Source organism: Lates calcarifer, linkage group LG5 (assembly GCF_001640805.2).
Source record: "Lates calcarifer isolate ASB-BC8 linkage group LG5, TLL_Latcal_v3, whole genome shotgun sequence".
Classification (NCBI taxonomy): domain Eukaryota; kingdom Metazoa; phylum Chordata; class Actinopteri; family Centropomidae; genus Lates; species Lates calcarifer.
The window spans coordinates 11,914,833-11,936,981 of NC_066837.1; the positions used below are offsets into that span (position 1 = coordinate 11,914,833).

The following is a 22,149-nucleotide window of genomic DNA, read 5'->3' on the forward strand; positions in this document are numbered from 1 at the left end:
CATCAAAATACCTTTGAGATCTCCATAAACAGACACTGCAGACAGGAGATTTTCCCAGTGTTTGGGAAATAATTTTTATTGCAATAGTTCTCAGTGTTTGTATTTTTCTCAAAGACAGAATTAGCATCATTATCAAGATTGTAAACAAAACACAGAATGACATGGATCCTGGTAAAAAGGAGAGTCGTTAAGAGTTGTTTTTGCTCATGTGAGAAAGAGAGAGACGTCTCCTCATGGCTTGGCTTCGTTCATGGCTTCGGCTGGATCTGGTCCAGTGGCAGCTGAAGTTGAGTCGGGTATTTCAGACGTCTCAGGTCCTCCTCCACCTGACACACACACACACACACACACACACACACAGAGGACTCATGACTAATGAAAGTGTCTCTACCTGTAGCTAAGGATTTGTCTAATGTGCGATTATAAAAACTTAACAAACCGACTAACCTGAGCCAGTTGATCCTTTAGTTCATTGTATCTTTCCACTCTGAATTTCTTCTTGCTGGCCCCTTTATAAAAGTAACGCAGGAACTGTCTGTCTTTAGCATCTGGGTACACATAATCCTGAGGGAGAGAATACATTTGGTTTGACGTTAATGTCGGGAGGAATACATCTGTATGTAAGGAAGCGAATTTCCCAAAATGCCAAACTATTCCTTTAAATTCTATGAGATAATGAGTGAGTTAATGTCCCTGAGACTTGCCTGTTTGGTGAGGACGTAATAGGCGAAGGCTCCCATGCTGGTGGCGTAGGTGATGAAGTAAGTTACGGGCTCCATTACGTCCCAAGAATAGACCCACCAGGTGAGCCAGGCCAGAGCACCACCCTGCACAGACAACAATGCCATGCCGGCCCAGAGTACCCTGGATGCCTGGAACTCTGCTTTGTGGGACAACTGTGCCTTCATCTGTCGGGGAATAACAAATAAAGGAGACTGGTTACTGGCTGATTCAGAGAAGCCTGCCGTAGCAGCAGATAAAAAGACGTTCACACCTTCTCTAAAGGTGACAGTTCCTGTTTGAGGTTGTCCAGTTTCTCTAGCAGCTCCCTCTCCTTCAGCAGGTGGTGTTCAGGCAGGTGGAGCGCTGTGTGCAGCAGATGCACCACGTGCTTCATGTCCTCCATCTCCATGGCGTGCTCACTGGACGTACACACTGCAACAGAGGACGCAACAAGGTGGATGAGGACGAGACAGTGAGATTAAATGTGAGAGGAGATAATAATCTGCTGTGTATCAGCAGGACTGGATGTAAATGAGACGCAGGCAAAATGAGGATCGTTTACAGCCGGAGAGAGAAGTGTTTATACCCTTTTCAGGCGAGTGGACGTCATAAACTGCATCGTTAATGACGAGTTGGAAGTCTTTATCCAGCAGGGCATCGATCAACGTGGTGTTGGCCACTCGCTCTCCATCTGTCATAGGAAGACAAACATCTAACTCAGTGCTTTTATTACAGTAACACAACTTCATCTAAGGCTCCTGGGAGAGATGGTTTCTGACAGACTGCCCGAATAAACACAATAAAAACACAAAACAGAGACAGAAAATGCACAGAAGAAAATAATGAAATGCTAAACGGATCAATCCTGCATATATAACATAACTCTCAGACAGGGAGTCCATAATTTACAGCTTAAACAAAGTTACACAGAGTTTTATAAAGATGAGACTCATGGGGGAAATAAGGAAAACTACTGCCTGAGTAACAAAATCTCTGCTCTTCTATGAAATGATAAAATATCTACCAACTTACCCAATCTACTTTCACTTCTGATAATGTCAACAAACTTTCCAGCAGCTTGTGAACAACAGGCCTGCATGTTGTATGAAGGTGGTGTAGATGAAAGTAAGTATGTGTGTGGAGTATGAGTCACACCTTTATTACATTATGGACTCTGCTCTAACTGCGCTAATCAGAGATCACAGATCTGAGGGGCCAACAAAGGAAGAGAACAAAAAATTACATATATTTCTGTTACATTTATTTTTTATGACTTCTCTGTGATTATTTTTGCTTTGTTTCTATCTTATCAGGCCTTCAAGTCAAGGAGCAGAAGATGGAAAAATCAGTCTGGTTGAACAGCATTAAAGGAATGCTCCACCAATCTAGCAGTGCGCTCTCGTAACACGACCGGTTGATCGACCTACTACTGAAACTACAAGCAATTTTGGGCCATAAAAGGAAAGGAGTGATTTTTATCTTACTTCTCCACTGTAACTGAACCAGTTCCACTACTATTTTCATTTCCGACTGCTATGAAGAAAACGCCCAGACAACGTATTCAGTCCTGCTCAGGGACCCCGACCCTGTGTCTGGTGTGTTGTGTTTAATCTGAGAACAAGTAGGCACTTTTTGCAGTAAACTCAACTGAGTGTCATTTTCTCAGCAGCTCCACCCTGGTGTTACCTGATTAGTCATCAATGAGCTGCACCTGGCTGTGAATGAAGTGTTTAAAAGCTCTTGTAGCAGCATCAGAACAGAGAAGATTGTAGCTCTGCTGGACCTGCTGCCTCTCAGCCTGGTGTCTTTTTCATTTAGTGTTGCTGTTGTGTGTCTTTTGTAGTCTTGATTTAATCTTGGTTGATTTGACATGTGATTATTAAATCCCATAGGTTTGGTTGTTTCTGACTTTTTCTAATTAGCTTTATTTAACCACAGTAGTGTTGCTATAGTTCAGCTTCCTCCTGTGTGAAATCATTGGTAACTTTCCAAGATTCACTTTCACAGCAGCTTCCCCAAGACTGGGAAAACACGTTAATGATTTTTTTTTTTTTTTTAACTGATTCTGCAGGCATTGTGCTGAACTACTGTGCAATTTCTCTGTGCAGGCTGTGACAAGAAAACATGGCTAAAACAGACTGACGTACACATGAGGAATGTGGTTGAGCCAGTTTGTGCATAGCTAACGTGTGTGACGTGTCGTACCCTTGGAGAGAACAGATGCAGTCACTCCGGGGTCCTCTTTCTGCAGATCTGTGATCAGGTCTCCCACGTTCATCAGCATGGGTCTGAGGAAGAACAGACACTTCTCATTCCTGGATGGCAGCGGGACCTCCAGAACCAGGCGGCCATATTTGTACTTCAAAGACACGTCTGCAACACAAAGAGGGGGAGGGAGGTTTACTTTCAGAGGGTTTATGGTTGTGATCCTGCAGAAAAAGTGACAAAAAGAGGGCAGCAATGTAACATAAAGCAGTTTATTTTCAAGTGGAAGTAGTAGCTGTATATTACCACTGGAGGGTGTGAGTGTACTGTAGAAAAGTGATTGACAATTTCCAAGTAGAGGCTGCCTCTGGTGAACCTGGAAAGGGAAAGACAAAGGGAAAGAAAGAAAGAGAGACAAGAGGACATGAAGAGTTTTATTGCCTTATTCAGTTTGTTCAGTGTGTTCAGAAGTACATCCCTCCCTTGGTAAACTGTCATATCAGTCAACAGTGGAGAGTAAACAGATCCAGAGCTTCCTGAAAAGGAGGATCTGAAAAAACAGATCCACTCAAAAACAGGCTGCCAACGAGCAGCATCAATCGAGTTTCCTGTTCTTTGGCTCTGCTCTGAGTGTGTTGCTCTTACACTAATAGGGATGTCTTTTGTTGCAAACGCTGCCTTTTGAAAAGCTTTTTACTCCCTCTTTAAACGCTGGGTGACCTGAGCAGCTGATAAAAGACGATTGTGCAGATTAAACCGGCTCTTTTTTTCTTTTTTCTTTTTTTTTTTGCTGATGCATGAATTTTCATTTAAGTTTAGTCTGTGGTATTTAATGCTGAATGAAATGCCAGTGAGTCTCTCAGTGCAATGTATAATCATTCCACAAGACCTCAAGTCTCTCCCACAGCCCTGATAATGGAGAATGCATCCATAGGAACAGTTCATTATTCTAGTCAGCAGCAGGAGCAGTACCTCTGTCCTGTGGTTTGCATTCCATGGGCGTGGTCAGTTTAGTTTACATGCAAACTCATATTTCTTTTCAGTATCTGAAGCCACCGGGACATGATACAAAGCAGCTATTTTAACATCAGACCACAAATTTTGACTGTGGATGTGATTATTACACCATCCAGGTTCCTACTAAAAGCTCTGAGCTTCAGCCACATCCCTGTGTTTGAAGAATCCTCCACAGTACGTCTTATTTAGATCAGAGTCAGAGGGGTCCCATTTGGATACATCTTTGTCCGAAACGGACAGCCGGGGGACGTGGCGGCCTCTCTCTCGCCCACCCCTTCATCCTCCACCTGGGAGTTCATTCGATCAATATTACATTAAAGAGGAACGAGGGAGCCGTCCATTTTTATGGGCTGAGAGAAGCGGACAAGCCTGAAGGCACAGTTGCGAAGGCCATGTATGCAGTCCCTCACACTCGGCTGGTTCAGAGCGGGGGGGGGGGCTTTAACAGGAAGATATAATTTCACACACAGCGATGAATAACTGTCCATGTGACAGGAGCGTTTTTGTTCTACCGGTAACATGAAGTGAAAGACAAAGACAGCAATCCCATGGTTGGAGCCAGAGGGTGAAACATCATTACATCTTCTGTTACCTGGGGATTACAAGAAAATTTATACCACAACATCCTGTAAGCTTGCTAATGAAGTAGAGCACTGCAGTGTGAAGGAATCTGTGATTTTATACATACTGAATATCCTAACAAGAGCCAAACAAAGTGATCCCAATGAGACAAATCTGAGCTGCTTGTGTGAGATCTCCAGATGTTATTCTATCGGCTCAGAGCAGCACAGAGCTTCACCACCTACACATCAGCACTCCAGCTCTCTTTCGAGAGTGGAGGAGAGGTTTTTATTTAGACGGTCCATGTGAATGTATGTAGATAGTTAAAGGGACACATCACAGATTTTACACAAGATGAAAGTTTTTTTTTTTTTTTTCTGTGGCTCTGGAGGAAAAAACAATAAAACCCTGGTGCCCAGTTTGAGCTTGAGGCTTAAACTTTCTAACAAAAGCCTACAGCACAAACTGAAGCTGAGGGAGTTTGAAAGAAGTGAGCGTTTAGGAGGCAGGCAGGGTCTAATAAGAGACGCCATTGACCTGCAATAGTGAAATTGTAGAAACCAGCCATTCTGGAGTTTGACTCATAGAAGAGATGAAAAGTCAGTGAATCTCTGCCTCTGCTGCTTCAAGTTTTATCAGCCTTTTATAATCTGTCTCTTGTGTGAACTTTATGGAAGAACAATACTAAATCAGAGAGAAGCCTGTTAAATAAAAACAGCATCTGAGAACATCTGAGACCATAAAAGTTAAAAGTTAACAAGGATGCATGTACATTCTCTGTTTTAAAAAATGTTGGAAGCTGTGATGTATATCATACGGAGTGGGTGATGTGGATAAAATCCTCTGTACATGACTGTTTCTAGCTACAAGACAGTTCAGGTACTTCACTGCACTGATGGAAAAATCACACAAAAAATCCATAGTGCTATAAAACTGTTCCACTTATTGATTTTATACTATAACGGTCTTATACAGAGTTTCCTCCAAGGACGTCCCAAGACACATCTGAGGTCAGCGCCTGATTAAACAAATATTTAAATTAAATATATTTCTGACTTTTCAGCCAAAAAGCAGAGGAACCACCAGTCTGATACAGCAAGAAACTCTCTGACAGATGATAAATTTGTACTCTTATTGTTTATTTTATCATATCCTCCATTAGTACATAACCATACTGTCCCTGAAACCTGAAAACGAATCTATGACCGCTCATAGTTAACCCCAAACAGAAAACACATTACCAGTATGTTAAACGGCCTGGAACAGAGTTTTATAAGCCGCCCCTCCTGCTGCCCTCCTGCTGCAGCCACAGCGCTTCATTAAACTGAGTGGTGCAGGAGCTGACTGCCAACACATAGGCTGGATACATGGGAATAAAATGTGAATAATATGTCAATCTCATTAGCAAGCACTACATGTCAAAGTGGTTTAATAGAGGAAAGAGCGACATGCACTCACATGGCTAATGGAACAGCAGATCTGGAGCTGAACATGGAGGACGAAGCTGGACCATCTGTCTTTTTACTGAGTGGGAGTGTGTTTAAGATCAGTGACCAGAGTCAGTTCAACAGCTGACTGCCTTCCAGTTCATTTATATGCTGTGTGCACATACACCAATCCCATTTTAAATCAGCACAACGTGAACACAGTGACACCTAATGTAGCTCTATGATGAATAACAGTCCATTTCCAAAGCTATGCTCCTGGTCCTGTGATATTACCATCTGTGGCACACTGGATCACAAATACTTTTACCTCTCTCACCTCTCTGTGGCAGCTACAAATGCTCTTAGACTTCACAGCAACAATTATATATCTATAGCATTAAAGGAGAGGAGTGTTATGTGACAGATAACCTCTAGAGCTGAGCTTCTACATCCAAGACAGACGACTGAGCAGCAATGGATGAGCTTCCCGGCCTCATTACACTAAAAGACAAGACAGGTAAGGAAGCTAAGGGCAATAATATTTTTATGTGCCTTGTGGGGATAATCTGACTGCTGCTGCACAACCCATGGGCAAACAGAACAGACAAACCTTTAAAGTGTCTACAGCCATGCTAGGCCAGCAGCTTAGACACAGCAGTGCTTTGTGCTACATGGTAAGTTACAGTCAATATATACTGATGTTAGCTGAGAGTGTTTACAGTGTTTACCATCTCAGCATGTTAGCATGCTATCATTTACTAATTCGCACTTACAGCTGAGCTGAATGTCATTAGTTTTGCAGGTATAAAGTTTCATTGGGACGGATGCTGTAATGGGATGGAAAAAGACAGACACACCCATAGACTATTAAACACGTAAAACAGTGCACTACCTGAACAAGCCCAGACACTACAACAACAGGCTGTCAGTAACAGGGTATCACGCCCTTGTCATTTCACAAGAAGACAGAGCATTCAGCCTGCAGGAAGGAGTGGGCCGCTCCACTCTACATGATGCCTAATGTCACCACTGGCTGCTCCACTGAACATTTCTCTGCTTATCAAAACAAAACACACTTCCTAATTACTCAGCTGATCAATATTCAGTGCAGGATGTCTATCGCTGTCTATCCATTGTCCTTCACACATTTTGGGAGCCGTGGGGAATGACGCTTCACACCGGCCCCTCACCACCAAATCATTTCATCCAACTGCTCTTTGTCCAAACAATCAGCTGAAAGTATATTTACCCCTCAGTCTATGTGTATCTTATTTATGCCACACCAACAGGGAAACAGGGAGAGAGAGGGTGTGAAAACTGAGCGGTGATAAACTGCCATCTCCTTCTCCTGCAGTAAAGCAGGGTCTTGGCTTCCTGCACAAGCAATCATCGGGGTTATCATGGTGACAAGCAGCCCCCATTTTCCCTGCAGTCGCCAAGCAGGTCACTCCATTATCAATTCTGTCACAGCTGAGATATTGCATCTGGACTTCCTACTGGCATCTCCTCCTACTCTCACCACAGGTTTGATACCACTAAGTGAAGGGACAGTCCCTTTTTTCCCCCCTGCATACACGCATGTATTCATGACAGAATGTCTTTACAGTATCTCACAGGCACGCAACAAGAGGGAAAGGAAAATGTACACGGGTGATAAACGGCCTGAAGGTTGGGGTGAAAAACGAAGGCTGCTGAGGAGAGAAAATCCAATTTCTTTGCGTTGACATCATGAGTGAGGACAGCCAGCACTCTACCATGAAAATGATTTGCATTGAAGCATTTGTTTTCTGTTATCCAGCTAATGATGCAGTCAGGTCAGGAGGACGATGGGAAAATAGAGTGAGGTGCTGACGACTGAAGGACGAACGATATGAAGGTGGTGGAAAGAGAGGGTTTGTGTTTGTGTAGCAGATTTCATGCAAACACGACAAACGCTAAAAATCAAACTTTATATATTTATATACTTTATATTTGTATATATACTATTACTATTAATTTATTTTATAGGAATTTCAAGCTCAGGAATTTCAAGCTCAGGAATTTCAAGACGTCCTTTAGTCAAACAGGTTCAACAAGCTCATCCAAACGAGCCTCTGAACTCCTGACAGCTTTGCAAATAGTTATTCTGCCATGTGAAGAGTGTAATTGTCTGTTTGACAGAACTTCTTATCTGCGTCTTCACTGCAGGCAGAACGAGTGGTGCAGAGGCAGGACTTTTATTTATTTATACTACGTGAGAGAAAGACTTTTGATCTTACAGTTAATCACAGCTCAACCCTAATTGCTGTGCTTTACCCTGCCGCCCGGCATTAACACAATGAAGGAGCTGAATACTGAAAAGACGGGGATTAAAACAGGGGACATCGATTTGGGAATTCACGCAGTGTTTGCAAAGGTCCAGAAGAGCCAGATTTTAAAAGGAGCAAAAAACAACTCCAGAATCAAAATCCAACCTCGCCTGAATTAAAATACAAAGCTGACACAAAAACTTTGCCTCTACCAATTTGAGTGAATCAACCGCCCCCCTCAAGAAGGACACTGGAGTTTGTTGGATAAAGAACTACTTACAGGATAGTTAATAGTTGCATGGGTAGAGACATGCAGCAAAAGATCTTGGTTGAAAATGATGTGTCTGAACCTCTAGGCTGCCCTTTGCCCGAGTTAATACCAGGTATAAATGGGGTCTGAACGCAGCCACTGGTCCAAGGTTCAACATCTTTATATCTGCTCAAGTCTGAGAGACTCTGTGTGTCTTCAATTCCTGTGGACACCGCCTTAATAAAGAACAGCCTCCGCAGATAGAATGGCCTTTTCTGACTCTGAAAAACAAGCAGTCAAGGTTGCTGTAATGAAACGTCTTCCATTCTCACAATACAAGGCCAGTCCATATGATGAAGGATCCAACACAGCAGATGGAGCCAGCTGTCAGATAAAAACATCAACCTGTTCGGTGACAAAGTGAAAGTCTATCTCAGCTATTGTGACGCTTTGGGGTTTAAGGTTTCTGTGGAACAGAGGACATTATTTCAGGCCTAAAGGAACAAAATTATATTTTTGGATAGTCAAATGAAGTGATCCACATCAGTCATCTCATGTGTACCCATGATTTTTTCTTCCATTTTTGATGGACATACAGTAGCAGTTTCCTCTTCTTCATCCTGTTTATCTTCCTGAACCAATACACTATGAAACTCATATCAATCTTCTCATTTGACTCAGGAGAGGAACTGCAAAGAAGTGTATTTAATGTATGTATCCCAAAATGCAGCACTCTTCCTTTAATGTGTTACTGTTAATACATGCAGTGAACAACAGTCAGTTCCTGCACAGCAAACTCAGTATCACCCATCTGCATCGGAAAACCCACAGTCCAGTCAGACTTCTGTCAGCTCTCCTGTCCTGCTCAGTAAGTGTTTCAAACCCCATCATACAATGTTTACCTGTATAGTATTACAGATGATGAGAAACAAATTATCTAACAGCACCATCACTTACTGGCATAAAAGCCAAACTCCCTATAGGTTTAATCGTTTGCTGGAGGCAATACAAAAATTACAGCAGATGTTAGAGTGAGTCTGTGGACTCTTGTGAGTAACGGCTGAATTTTACAATGTTATAAAAGAAATACAACATAAATATGACAATTACACAACAACAGCAACTTAAATCATCATCTTCTGCTCAACTCCTGTCTGCTAAGAATGCATCTAAGTCAACCACATATTTAACCAGCTACATGAATAGAAGTCAGCTCATTTCAGTCTGTCTTTACAGTGGCTGCCTTACTACAGGTGTTGTAGCTGCCTATTTTATACAAACTGTAGTGCAGTCTCTTCATTAAAAAACACACTCTTGACTTGAGAGTTTCAAATGTTCAGCGTGTAAACCTGAACATTTCTGGGAGGGAAAGTCATTGAGAATGCTCTCCCAGTTTGTAAAGCCCTGAGTTCACCTGGATCCTGGGAACTACGCAACACTAGATCAGCCTGTTTGAGTTTCAAACTGATATTCCACCTAAAAACACCTTAAAAATAAAGCTTGGGGGAAAGTTAGCTTGCTCCATCACACAGAAGAGAATCTATGACCAGTTTCAGAGGATGCCAGTGGGTTTCACTGCAGAAAACAACATTAAATTATCCGTATCACTATCCATTATACAAATTATCCGTATCAAAGTAGCTCCTCCAGCACTTTTCTGCTGTCTGCCAATATGATTCAGATACACAGTTTTTCAACCTTAACCAGATTCTGGTGAAAATAAGGCTTGTTAGGAACACACAGAATATTCAGATGATGAAACAATGGCTGTGGTCAGTGTGTCTATCTGTGTCCTCAGAGGGATAAATAAACAGTGTTGGCTGTTGGGACACTTTGCTTTCAGTATGTCATTTGAAAAGAGACAAACTGCAGCTCCGTTTTTTTCTACTGTCCAGGTCTAAGAATAGACCTCATCTTAGTCACTCTTGCATGCAGGAGTGAGTCATGACAGCTTGCCCTAACAGATATAATGGTTTTTTTTTTCCAATCCTAGAAAATGTACATCAGTTTTCACTCGGTGTGGTGACTGTCGCGGTGTTGAGAAATCCAGTATTCTCCCTGCACTGTCACAGATTTGAGGCGGCCAGCTGGGACCTGCCTGCTCACGACTCTGCTGACCTCTGCAGTTTCTTGCAGTGGGTGACAACATGGATGATATAAAAGAGAGGTCAAGTAAACTGGCTCATTTAACAGTTCATTCATATAAATGTGAGTAGAGCCACACCACAAAAACCTCATAGGATACTCTGATACTATTTGGGTTTTCACTTTCTGCAGCACTTCCCTTCACAACTGTTTGCATTTTGATGATTTCCGTGCAGACATGTGCTGTGCATCTTTTGACTTCCACCCAGGCAGTATGATATATAGGCCAGCACCTGAATGATGCACAGTACTGACACATGATACATAAAGATATAGACCTTTCTGCTAAACACACTGTAGGCTGCAGAGTATGGCGTTGTTCTCTGGGGATTGTGCAGGGCGAGACAGCTCTCTACTTAAAGTTCATAAGTATATTTAGCAGTCTATTCTCCAAATGGCTGCCTGAGCAGCTTTCTCTGAGGAGTAATTGAATGAGCACTACTTTGGTGATGAGATAATGTTCAGTAATGATCAGTCCCACACACTCTTCATTGTCTTTAACAGTCATGTGGACATGTGTAGACTACATAAACCCCTGTAGGGCAAGGTAATGTACTTGAATAATTTATTAGATGATCTGTAGGTCCTGAATGAAAATTACAGGACACAGAGGGAGGAGAGAGGGAGATGCCTTTTTCTAGTCATAATAACAAACCAGCGAGGAGAAAGTGAAAACAAATATTTTTATAAAGTTTACATCTGACCTAAGACAAGTTATAAACTGTTGTTGTTTAAGCAGTGCTTTCAATTGACTGTAGTTAGCTATTCAAACCGACCACCGTATGCATAAGTATACACTGTGTTTTCTTAAAAAAGCAGGAAGCAAGATCATCAAATAGCTCGGCAGACTTTAATAGTTGAACAGTGCTATAAAAAACGTAAGCCGAATTCAAATAATTAGTTAAAAGATTCATTTACTTGGTGAAGAAATGTAGCCGGACGTGTAGTTCTGAGCCCGCAGTGAAGAGGCTGAAGACTTCCCAAAAGTCTCGCCGTAACTTTGCCGACCATCCGCACCGAAGCCATCTTCAGCCGTTACCCGTGTGTCAGTGGTGTTGTTCGGGCATACCGGGCAGAGATACCTCCACAGAACAATGAACCAGAGCCCGGTGTTCAAGTTGAAAACGTGTTGTTGTTGTTGCTCTTGCTGTAAATACCAACAGATGTGACGATAGCTACGGGACAGAGGAAGGCACACCCCAGCCGGAGCTGCATACCATTTCCTCCTGACTACAGCGCGCTCGGTGCCAGACTCCCGTTTCCTTTGTCCCCCTCCTTTTTCTCTCGTTGGTCTGTTTTTCATGAAGCCGCCAGCAGGGAACCGGTGGCAGCAACAGCATGTCCTCCCAGCCACACTGTCTGTTTAATGGCATGTCAATTAATGGCACCAACTTTAAAGAGCTAATACACATGCATTAGACAGGTTGCTAACAAAATAAGGCTGGAGGACCCCTCAGGGGTCGTGCTAGTCTTAAAAGCTCCGGAATTTTTGCGCATGACATTCACAAAAAGGTAAGTTGCCATAATGTGGGTGAAATCAGTAAAGATAGATATCTTAGCACTGTGTTGTAGCATTTAAACACCTTTCAACAAGTTAACAAACTAACAAGTGTTAGCAGTTAGCATAGACTGCTATTATACCGCCCCCGACCAGCAGATGGACCACAGAAGCAGCACTTCAGAAATCTCTGCCATCTTGGATTTTACACAAATATATTGTGATTAAAGTGGCTGTTAGCAACATTTTACAAAAACAATGTATCAAATTACTGTGAACACAATGTGAAAGAGGTCATTTAGATTAGTTGAGGTAGCTCTCTGTCCATAACTTTACTCTTTGAGTTCACTCTCACTGGCAGCAGGCAGCTGTTTTCAGAGAAAGAGAAAGGACCCAAAGTGTGCCAAGAAAACACTTCCCACGCCATTACACTAGCAGCAGGTGAACAGGTGTTCCTAATGAACTGCAGGCTGAATGTATGTCTGTTTTCATATTCAATCTCTGCTCTATAATCAACTTTATTGGATTAGATGTCAGGATGTTTATTAGATGGATGTTTATTAGATGTCAGATATTGTTGTTTCACAAGCATTATTGTGCAAATTACTTGAAAATGTCACCAATTACTCATTACTTATTGGATAAATAAATAAATGTCTCCTTGCTGTGCAGCAGCAGATGCAGTTAATAACATTACTCTTTACATTATTCTCACCTCAGACCCTGAGCCAAGCTACCGAAGATACAGGATGAAACGTATAACAACCCTTCATCCAAGTCCTGGTAAGACAGAAACTATGCTAAGAATCTTATTTTCTCAGATCAAACAATAAGGAAAGTTAACTATTCCCCTGTCAATGACCTCTCCTCTGATCTCTTGACCATAGACGTGGATTTTTGTGAAGAACTAAACTTAACTTACCATAGTCAATTATAAGTGATCATTCCATTTGGTAAAATTAGTTTCTGCATGTGTATGAGAAGATGCTGAATTGGTCAGTTGTGTTATGAAGGTGATTTTAAACAGGTGTTTAGTTAAATAAAGGGTTTCTGTACGATTAAACATTTGACGGAGAAATATGAACAAATCCCTGCTTGTGTACGTACTTGTCTGGGTGATTTAAGTGTTTGCATGACAGACAGAGGAAAAAAATCACATAGCAGGCAATTAGTTTTAATTAAAATATTTTATGTTTATTGACATAGAGCATCAGTGCATACGACATTACTTTTAATCAGTCTGATTGATGACTTAAGTTTTTATACAAACACAATCCTTTCCTGATTCATGGATATGGGTTTATTAGTTCCTCTCTTGCCAACTAATCAATGAGCCCTCAGCTGTGTGACCAGTGAAGGAGTAACTTGTTGATGGCTTCAGTCAAAATGGGCAGTCTGGAAAATCACATACCAGATTCCAGTGATTCTGGTGACTGCAGTGTGTTCATTAATATTTAAGCATATTATAGTTAAGCTGTGTAGTTGGCTGAGCCTGGTTAACATGAGCTGTATAACTCTGTACAGCAGACAACGTTGTATCTGATGGTCTTTTTTGCCTTTTCACCTTTAAATCCAACAAACTCAACAACTGCTGTAAGCACGCTCCTTAAAAACATGCATCACTTTCCACACAACACAACATCTGTGCAATAAGATCTGTTGGGACAGGAAGACCTGTGTTTGTGTTACTCCTTATAACCAAAAAGAGCTTGGATCACTGAGACACTACTTCTCTCTCTGATCATCCTGCACTAACATTAAAAGAAAATCTTCTACTAAAACCTATTAGTTGCAGAGAAGTCAGGCTACCATTCATAAAAGCATTTGTTCATTTATCTGACTTCCTTTCCTCACCCCACAGAGCAGTGCAATGAATCTTGTACGACTGGTCAAAGTCATCAATACTCCCAGAGAGAAGCAGAGGGATGACAGAAAGGCTGGCTGCAATCAATATGCTTTTGGTAAGGAGCTTGCTTTTTCCTTTTGCCCAATTCTTCTGTTTTGCCAGCTTTACATGATAGAGACACTCTAATTAAATTATAGACAAAATTTTCTGCCCAGTTACTGTTCTTTTTTTATTTTTATATTTTTTTTTTGATCGGCCATTATTCATCACCCTGCTGTTGCTGGATTTATCCTCTCATACTGGCCACAAGCTGACTGAGTCAGACTGTGTTCAGCTCTCCTGCTGAATGAAGTTATCTGTGGGAGGCATGCCAAGTTTCTTTTTCTAATGAGTTGGCTGTTGTGCTTCAGGCCATTGAGAGAAGCTGCACTTTGATAATAAAATCTGATTTTGCAGATAGTAAAGTGATGCATGCAGTAATTCTAGATTTGATGGCAAAGCTCATGTATATAAATTAATGTATATAAATTGCTCTTGACTATAGTGTTGTGTTGTATTTTTCTCATTAAGTTTTTAAATCCAGAAATTATAAAGGGAATCTAAAACACATTCTTTCATAGGTTTTCACAGTATGTTATTAATTCCTTTGGTCTGTATTGCAGGTGTTACAGCAGTAATATGGACTATTGTTGCTGGGATCAACAGACGAAACAACAGACTGAGACGATTTGATCTGTGAGTTTTTTAATATTTACTTCAAGAGGCCTAAATTATTCAACGCACAATCCTTTGCTTGCATCGTCCAGTTAGTAAAGCAGTTGTTTTAAATGGTGTTGTCATGAACCATCATGAGCTGTGATTAGGCTGCCACCTGGAGCTCATGGATTAATATTACAAAATCATAATGCACAATGAGTAACAGCACAAAAATAAACACTACGGTCACCACTAAACTCTCACAGATCAGATAACAAAAACAGTATCTCTCTTTTTTATTATTTAACATGTAAATATACAGTAAATACTGATTCAATTTATGGAGAGCAGCACTGTAGTACTCTCTAAGGCTTACACCTTTTGGATATTTGGCACCATCTTGTGGTAGGAGACACAAACAGATGCTCTGAAGATGTTCAGTCTGTAATAGATTAAAATGACGTAACAGTGTGTGAAATACCAGGTCAGCTGATTAAATGTCAGAGTAAAGCTGCTGCACTGCTCATGGGTAAAATATATTTTGCATCTTCAGGGACATGAACACAGTTTAAAATGTGTAGGTTAATTACATTAAGGTATAAAAAGGATGATATCTTTTCAATACAATCCAATTTACAGTTTATTGATTCTGTTTGTTTTTTTTAAAGAGGGGAATGAGTTCTAAAAGTATCCTGCTGTTCTGTCTGCATATCACATCAAATCCAAGCGTGCTGTGTTGAGAGACTGTCCTTACGCACAGAGACTTAGAGACAAGTTAACCCTGAATTTTTAATATCTGCAGACTGAATATCAAAGGCCTGTGGAAAATTATAGATGAAGCACGACAAGTCACATCCACTTGAGTCAATTAGACAGAAGAAATGTGAAGAAAAATCCCCAAAACTGCTGTATAATCTTTCACACAGAGTATACAGTACCTGTAGGCTGTCACTCAGTAGGTTGTGTCTTCAGAGTTACCAGGATTTTGTAACTTCTAGTCGAGTTTATTTCACCACCGGGAAAATCTGGACATTGAGATCGTCTTTTTCTGTATGACAAAAAAAAGTTGCTTCAGGGCAGGGATAAACATTGTATGTTGATTCCTGAGCTACAATAGTAGCTGAGTTGCTAAAAGTTTGAGGTGTCCTCATGTAAGGTTTTATTCAGATACCTGCCAGTCATTAGAAAGTATGATTTCATAGCCATGTTACCATATATGATTAATATCCAAGCCTCAGTGTGTATTGTGTTTGAGTGTGTGTTGGCTGAGCAGAGGTAGCAGAGAGTGGAAGGCTGTCAGAGTCAGAGGGATTGGCTGTTGTTTGAAGTGCTGGGGAACGTGCTGCTGAGGTAATTGTGTCTGACGGGCGGCGATAATGATGAGGCGCAGATCAGATCAGCTGCAGATCCCCTGCCTCCAACCCCCCGCTGCTCGCCTTCACTTTTCTCCTCTCTCCTAATTGACCGGGCCGCATCTCCCACGAGCCCCTTTGTTATTATTTATTAATAATTCATCGCTAAATAATTCACACCCTCGGACCCGCAGTGTTAATTGAGCCGAGTGGGGTGGCAGTGCTGGTGGGTGTGTGTGTGTGTTGAGGGAGGGGAAAAGAGGAGGAGGAGGGATGGGAGAGGGAAGGTGGTGGTGGTGGTGGTGGGGCTTAAAAAGTAGAGATGAAGAGGGAGGTGGACCTTCCTCAACTTGTAGGAGAACAAAAAAGGGAAAAGGTTTGTTTTGTTGTCAGAAGGTGCTTTAGGGCAACTTGACATCACAGGTGTGTGTGTGTGTGTGTGTGTTCATTATAATCAGAAGTAAAGGTTTAATTCTCAGTTGACTAAAACATTAACATTCTCACTCTTTGCCTGTTTTATATGTAAATTACAGGAGTGAAAGTCCACAAATCAATTTTTAATATTTAACTGACATCACATTTAATTCAGAAAACTCTCAGGCTGCTGAGAGTTCGTCAACTCTTACATGAATACTTGATCATTTAGAAAGGTAGAGCTTAAACAATAAGTTGATTAATTATTTTTTTCAATTGATAGAGAATAATGAGCAACTTTCTTTGATAATTAAATAATAAAGATGTCACACATTTGCTGACTCCGGCATCTCAAATCTGAGGAGTTGCTGCTTTTTTCCCCCCATTCTTTTCATCATAGCTAAATGGAAATTCTTTGGGTTTTGGACTGTTTTGCATTATTTTCTCACAGTTTAGAGACAAATCTGTACATTAATTGATAATTAAATGAATCATTTGTTGATAGCACAAAACTGTACACAAAGAATAGAAGAGCAGAAATATGATTATAAAGTAAAACTTTATTCTAGTATTAAATTATTCCAAATATATTGCAGAGGCATAAATATAACCCAATAAATAAAAGATACAGAAATGCGAATATGTACGTTTTGGAGACAGTAATATAGTAATATGCAGTAATATAGAAACTGTTGATCCACCACTTAAAAAACACTTAACACTGAAAAGTTTATTTTTCAGCTTTAAAATGTTCCCGTCAGAACAAACCTTGGTCACAAATCTTTGATAAACAAATTTAAGTGATACTTAACAAAATATTTATGCTACGTTCTTATGGAACAATATGAATATTAGACCAGTATTATCAAATTCTTATCTGCAATGGCATCAAAAACAAACTCTAGGCATGTTTACATGTAAAAATTGTTATATGTGTATGTACATTTTAATTACTAGCTGAGGATATAATGAGTTTCTAGTATGTAGCACGTGTGTGAGCTTCATGTTGAGTTGAGTTGGTAAGAGTCATGCAGTCCAGTAGAGGTCAGTATCCGATCAGCAGAGTCTGCACCACATGCAGTGGGGGCTGCTTCATGTGTTTGCAGAGCTGCTGTTAATTTGAAATGACATGCTTTGTTTATGTTAAATTATTCATACAACCTTTCATTAACACCCTAAACAAATACAAATAGCACAGCATAGAGGGAATCATGGCAGTCACACTGTGCCAAAGAATGTTTTCTTAAGAAAATGCCTGCTTGCTGATTTTAAAACCAGCTTACTGTATATTATTACTGAGAAACATGCATCCTGGTCCAAAACCCACTGGCCAGCTGCTTCTACTTTTTGCTTACTAACTAGTTTGCGAGTGATTAGAATACATAAAATATGAAAAGGTTAGATTTGAGCCTTTTTGTTGCCTCTGGCTGAATAGCTCATCACACTGAAGCCAATGTTTAAAATTTAACATAAAATTGAAAATTGAAAATGCTGACCGTTTCATAACAAGTTACAGAATCATTCTCTCTGTCGATTTCTTTTTTTTTCTTCCCCTCTTCAATTTCTCTGAGTCTTCCTCTGACTCAAACGTTGGCACTGTGTCGAGTCGCTTGGGCAATGCTCGTCTTCTGAGCATTGCCTAGTTGCTAAATCTCTTTTAAGCAGAGCAGTATATCAAAAATCAAAGCAACTCTGAACCCAGTCTTTTAAAAGTTTAGATTTTTTTTGTTGGGGGAAATTTTCCTGGGTTGGGGAAAAAAACAAGTTTGTGAGAAAAAAAAAATCTCCCCAGTTTGTGTTTCTTTGGGGAATGGTTCATCTGAAGCTGTCGACAAGGTCCATACAAGTCTCCTGCTACCGTGGATACATACAGACTGTCTTTCATGCTGTGGTGGTTTGGGACCAGGGAGGAAGGGCCAGCAGAGAGGAATCTGTCTACCCGAGCTCAGTGTATACACTGCATGTATTTTTGTAGACATCGCCGTAGACTTCACTTAATCTAAGAGTACATCAAAGCATCCTCTGCTCCTCTCCTTCTGCTAAATCCTTCTCTGGTCCTTATTACCAAAGTGCTCATAAATGCCTTTGGGGAGTTGAGAAGAGGAAAAAACACAAACAAAAAACAAACATGTTTGCTTTTATCTTTCAAATAACTATTTATGCTGGTACAAATGAGCATTCTGAGAGGGGATCATATTGTATCATAGTGGCTGAAGATGTAAAGATTCATGCTGACTGAAAAGAACAAAAGGAAGACGGCATGCACCAGAGTAAATTGTTTCGGTGACGTTTGCCAGAATGTCATCAGCGCTGTGAGATTGAAGTGGGCTGCCAATCTGTGAAATGGCGCTTTTTGATTCACCAAGTGGTTTCAGAAAGTGCCAGCGAACATGAGATTAACAAATGGCTCGTACCAGTCTGTTTTTGATTTATTTTTGATGGCTCTGATGTGAGCATGGAAGTGAAGGGACCGGTTGTATACTCCAGTCGACCGCGGGGGCCCCGTGGCCGGGGAGTAAACAGGCTCTCAGCGGCACAGGAGTCTTTCCATCAGGATAGAGAGTGTAACCCCATGGAGATCCTAGAGAGTTCTGAAGCCAGAGATGGTGAATAATAGAACAAAGTGAGGATGAGTCTTCTGAGGTTCCACTGCTCTTCAATATCCCTCCATCGCATGGAGAAGAGATATGTGTGTGTGTGTGTGTGTGTGAGTGAGGAAGATGGAGAGAGCTCTGATAGTTGCAACTTCTCCATCCTGTCCTAACTAACTTACCTAACTAAACTATGAAGACAGCTAAAGTTACCTGACATGTTTTCTCTCTTATCAAATAAAATGCATAACTAAAACACCAAACTTTGCTTGAATAAAGCTCTTGTGATTGTAAACTGGTACAATGACAGCCACACAGGGTGAAAAGGTCTGAGTTCACTATGACAGCATTCAGACCCAATCCCATGGGACTGTGGGCCCCTTCTACATTTTCACCTATGAAAAATTCACCACAGCCACCACCACCCCCACGTCTCTCCTCTGTGCATCTCCAACACAGAGAACTGACATGCGGTAAACGGAGAAATATTCAAAGGCAGGCCGGGGCTGCCTGTCTCCCACAGGGGTCTCCTTTTTACCCCCCTCGCCACTGCTGAGAAATCAAAACTCTTTGGACGTCACGCGGGCCGATTGAAGTTTGGTGCCTGCTCTGGAGCGGTCCCTTTGCCCGACGATGGCAGGCTTCATTAGAGCTGTCAGTCAGGCCCTGGTGACGGGGCAGAGCCGCAGGGCACCCTCAGGGCCCAATCAATGTTGGGGTCCCTGGGAAAGGGGCCATCAAACAACCCTATAAGATGACACTGTCACCCTGCATCGTCGAGCTTCGCGCTCATCCCCCCGTTGATCACATGATTAATAGCTCGGCTCTACACTTTCAGCTCTGTTTTTTTGAACTCTGATACAAAGCTGTGGTCTTGTATTTTTAATCATTGACTTCCCATTGGCTTGGGTATGGAAATGTGCACCCTGGAAGCCGATATAGGAAGAGTCTTATTGAAACTCTAATGATGAAGGCGATTGAAACTTCTCTCACAAACAGCTCCCCAACAGCGGCAGTGGGAAACAAGGAGCCAGTTGTTATTTTTTGCATCATTTCAGCCTGCTTTTCCCAGTGTGTTGCAATTACAATGAGTCACATGATGCAATGAAAATAAATGAGCCAGTGGGTGCTTCTCTGTCCAACAATCTCAAATCCTGGAACAATGAGATATCCACGAAATCATGGTACACAATTCAAATACAGGAGCAAACAAAACCCAAACAAAACAAAGCAGCCGTCTTTGAAGAGCGAAAAACTCAGACTGCCTAAGTTCCTTTCAACAATATACAGAGTGAAATATTCTCAGTACCAGTATGTTATTCAGAGCGTTCCTCCAAATATTTGGAGAGAAGGAGGAGAGATGAAACGGGGATAGAACAATGGGACTTTGGCTGTGTTATGGCGTTAGTGCACCTCGCCCCGCCAGCTCTTTGTAGTGTGTGTTGTGTAGTGTCCGCGTCCCCAGTCGGTCCCCCGCTTGTTCTGAGTCCAGGTGGGGTCTCAGCTCCCCCCACCTCCTCCTCCCCCTTACTCCCCCCACCCCCCCATCTGCCTATCTCACACACACCTGCTCCATCATTTACTCACACACACATGCACGCACCTTTTTGTTTCCAGCCATCCGAGCACAGATTAAAGACAGAGTAAAGGCTGCTTTTGCTGTTCAATTATTGTTGTTACAATTCTGCATTTTAAGCAATTTTAAAATTAGCTGCTATATATCAGCCTTGGATCAGGACTGGCGCCTGTAATCCAAATTTACCCCTCCATAACGTTATAACACTGTGAAATATTCCCTTTGATCTGTTTGGTTCAATTCAGTGACATATGAGAATGTATTTGAGGATAAAATAATCTCTTAGCAAAGAATGAGAATAAAAACTTGATTATATAAAAACCAGGCTGTATTTAATATATACATATTCTATATACATATTAATTAAACCCATATATTATTGATCATAAACAAGATAGCTGCTGTCAAGTGCTGTAGTTAGATGAAGGAAGGATAAAGGGTGTTGCTAATTTATTCAGGCTCTCTTCTAATGGAAATGAGTAAAATATTCTCTCTGGACTGTAACAGTGAACAACTCTGTAAAGTTAGGCAGAAAGTTTCCCTCATTTCAAATGCATTTCATATGTAAAAAGTTGCCCTTAAAATGCCCAAAAGCAACACATTTAAAAGTGGTAGGATATCAGTTTCATTTTATCTCACACTCACATCAAATCCACGAGATAAACCCTTCACTGCATTTTTCCCCCTTTCCCCCTCACCTCTTCCTAGTGTGCAGTACCCAAACAGACCACTGGAGGATGCTGAGATATGTACACAGCAGGAAAATGAAGTTGTTGAGTCTGGAACAAAGAAAATAAAGTAATGATTTCTCTGTCAGATATTTGGCTTTGGGTACTGAGTGCTACACGTGTTCTTAGTGAAGGGTGATCATTAGCAAGTAACAGGGACTGTAGACACCTTTTATCCAGCAATCAAAGGCAAATAACAACAAGAATGAGCTCTGACCTATATTCACTCTGCAGCAGCATCCCAAAGGAACGACAGGTACCGGGGCATCATGCTCCCTCCCAGCAATACATTAACTCCTCACAAGATGTGAAGAGAAACAAATACAATTATAACCTTTCTACTTTTGGACTGAAAAAAAGAAACACCTCACAAGACATGATCAATAAATTCAGCTACTTAATATTAAATTTAAATCCCCCTCTCCCTCTGAGTTGAGGGGGTGTCTATGGTCAGCGTGTAGAGGCTGTGTCTGGTGGAGGTAATCCTCAGTGATCTGCCCTAATCTGTCACAGATACGCAGCTGAAGTGCAGAGAAGCTGTTAGAGGAGAGCAGAGAAGGGGGGATGAGAGTCAGAAGAGGGGGGGGGGGACCTGGATTATGGCAGTACGTCTGCATTAACTCACTGGCCTTATCTCTTAAACGCTTTGCAAAAACAGCTTTAGCTTGTACACAAGGAATGGTGCAGTGTACTGTACAAGCTCGGATGTATGCATGTGTGTGTATGTCATGTGAGCTGAGCTTATTTCATGCTAGGCCTGAGAAATAAGTGTCCCTGTTACAGAGAGGAGCACGCCCAGTGCCACCTAGTTCATATCTAGTTCCCTGAAGCC

General features: G+C 41.4%; 1 protein-coding gene and 1 long non-coding RNA gene across 3 annotated transcripts in view; one reads left to right on the plus strand and one right to left on the minus strand.

The window, feature by feature from the left end:
* Positions 1-42: 42 nt before the first annotated feature.
* Positions 43-11,849, minus strand: LOC108888248 (mitochondrial calcium uniporter dominant negative subunit beta). The gene is made up of 8 exons (XM_018684157.2): positions 11,535-11,849; positions 3,235-3,304; positions 2,929-3,096; positions 1,310-1,414; positions 995-1,155; positions 705-908; positions 448-564; positions 43-326 (listed from the first exon to the last, which is right to left on the minus strand). Exons 1-8 carry the CDS (start codon positions 11,640-11,642, stop codon positions 249-251), a joined length of 1,011 nt encoding a protein of 336 aa, XP_018539673.1. The 5' UTR covers positions 11,643-11,849; the 3' UTR covers positions 43-248.
* A 134-nt stretch (positions 11,850-11,983) lies between these two features.
* LOC108888250 (uncharacterized) overlaps positions 11,984-22,149 on the plus strand; it is a 47,441-nt gene continuing 37,275 nt past the window's right edge. For both annotated transcript variants that reach the window (XR_001961787.2, XR_001961788.2), the window contains exons 1-4: positions 11,984-12,128; positions 12,835-12,897; positions 13,976-14,075; positions 14,623-14,695. This is a non-coding gene — a long non-coding RNA (uncharacterized LOC108888250). The remainder of the gene's footprint in view (positions 12,129-12,834; positions 12,898-13,975; positions 14,076-14,622; positions 14,696-22,149) is intronic.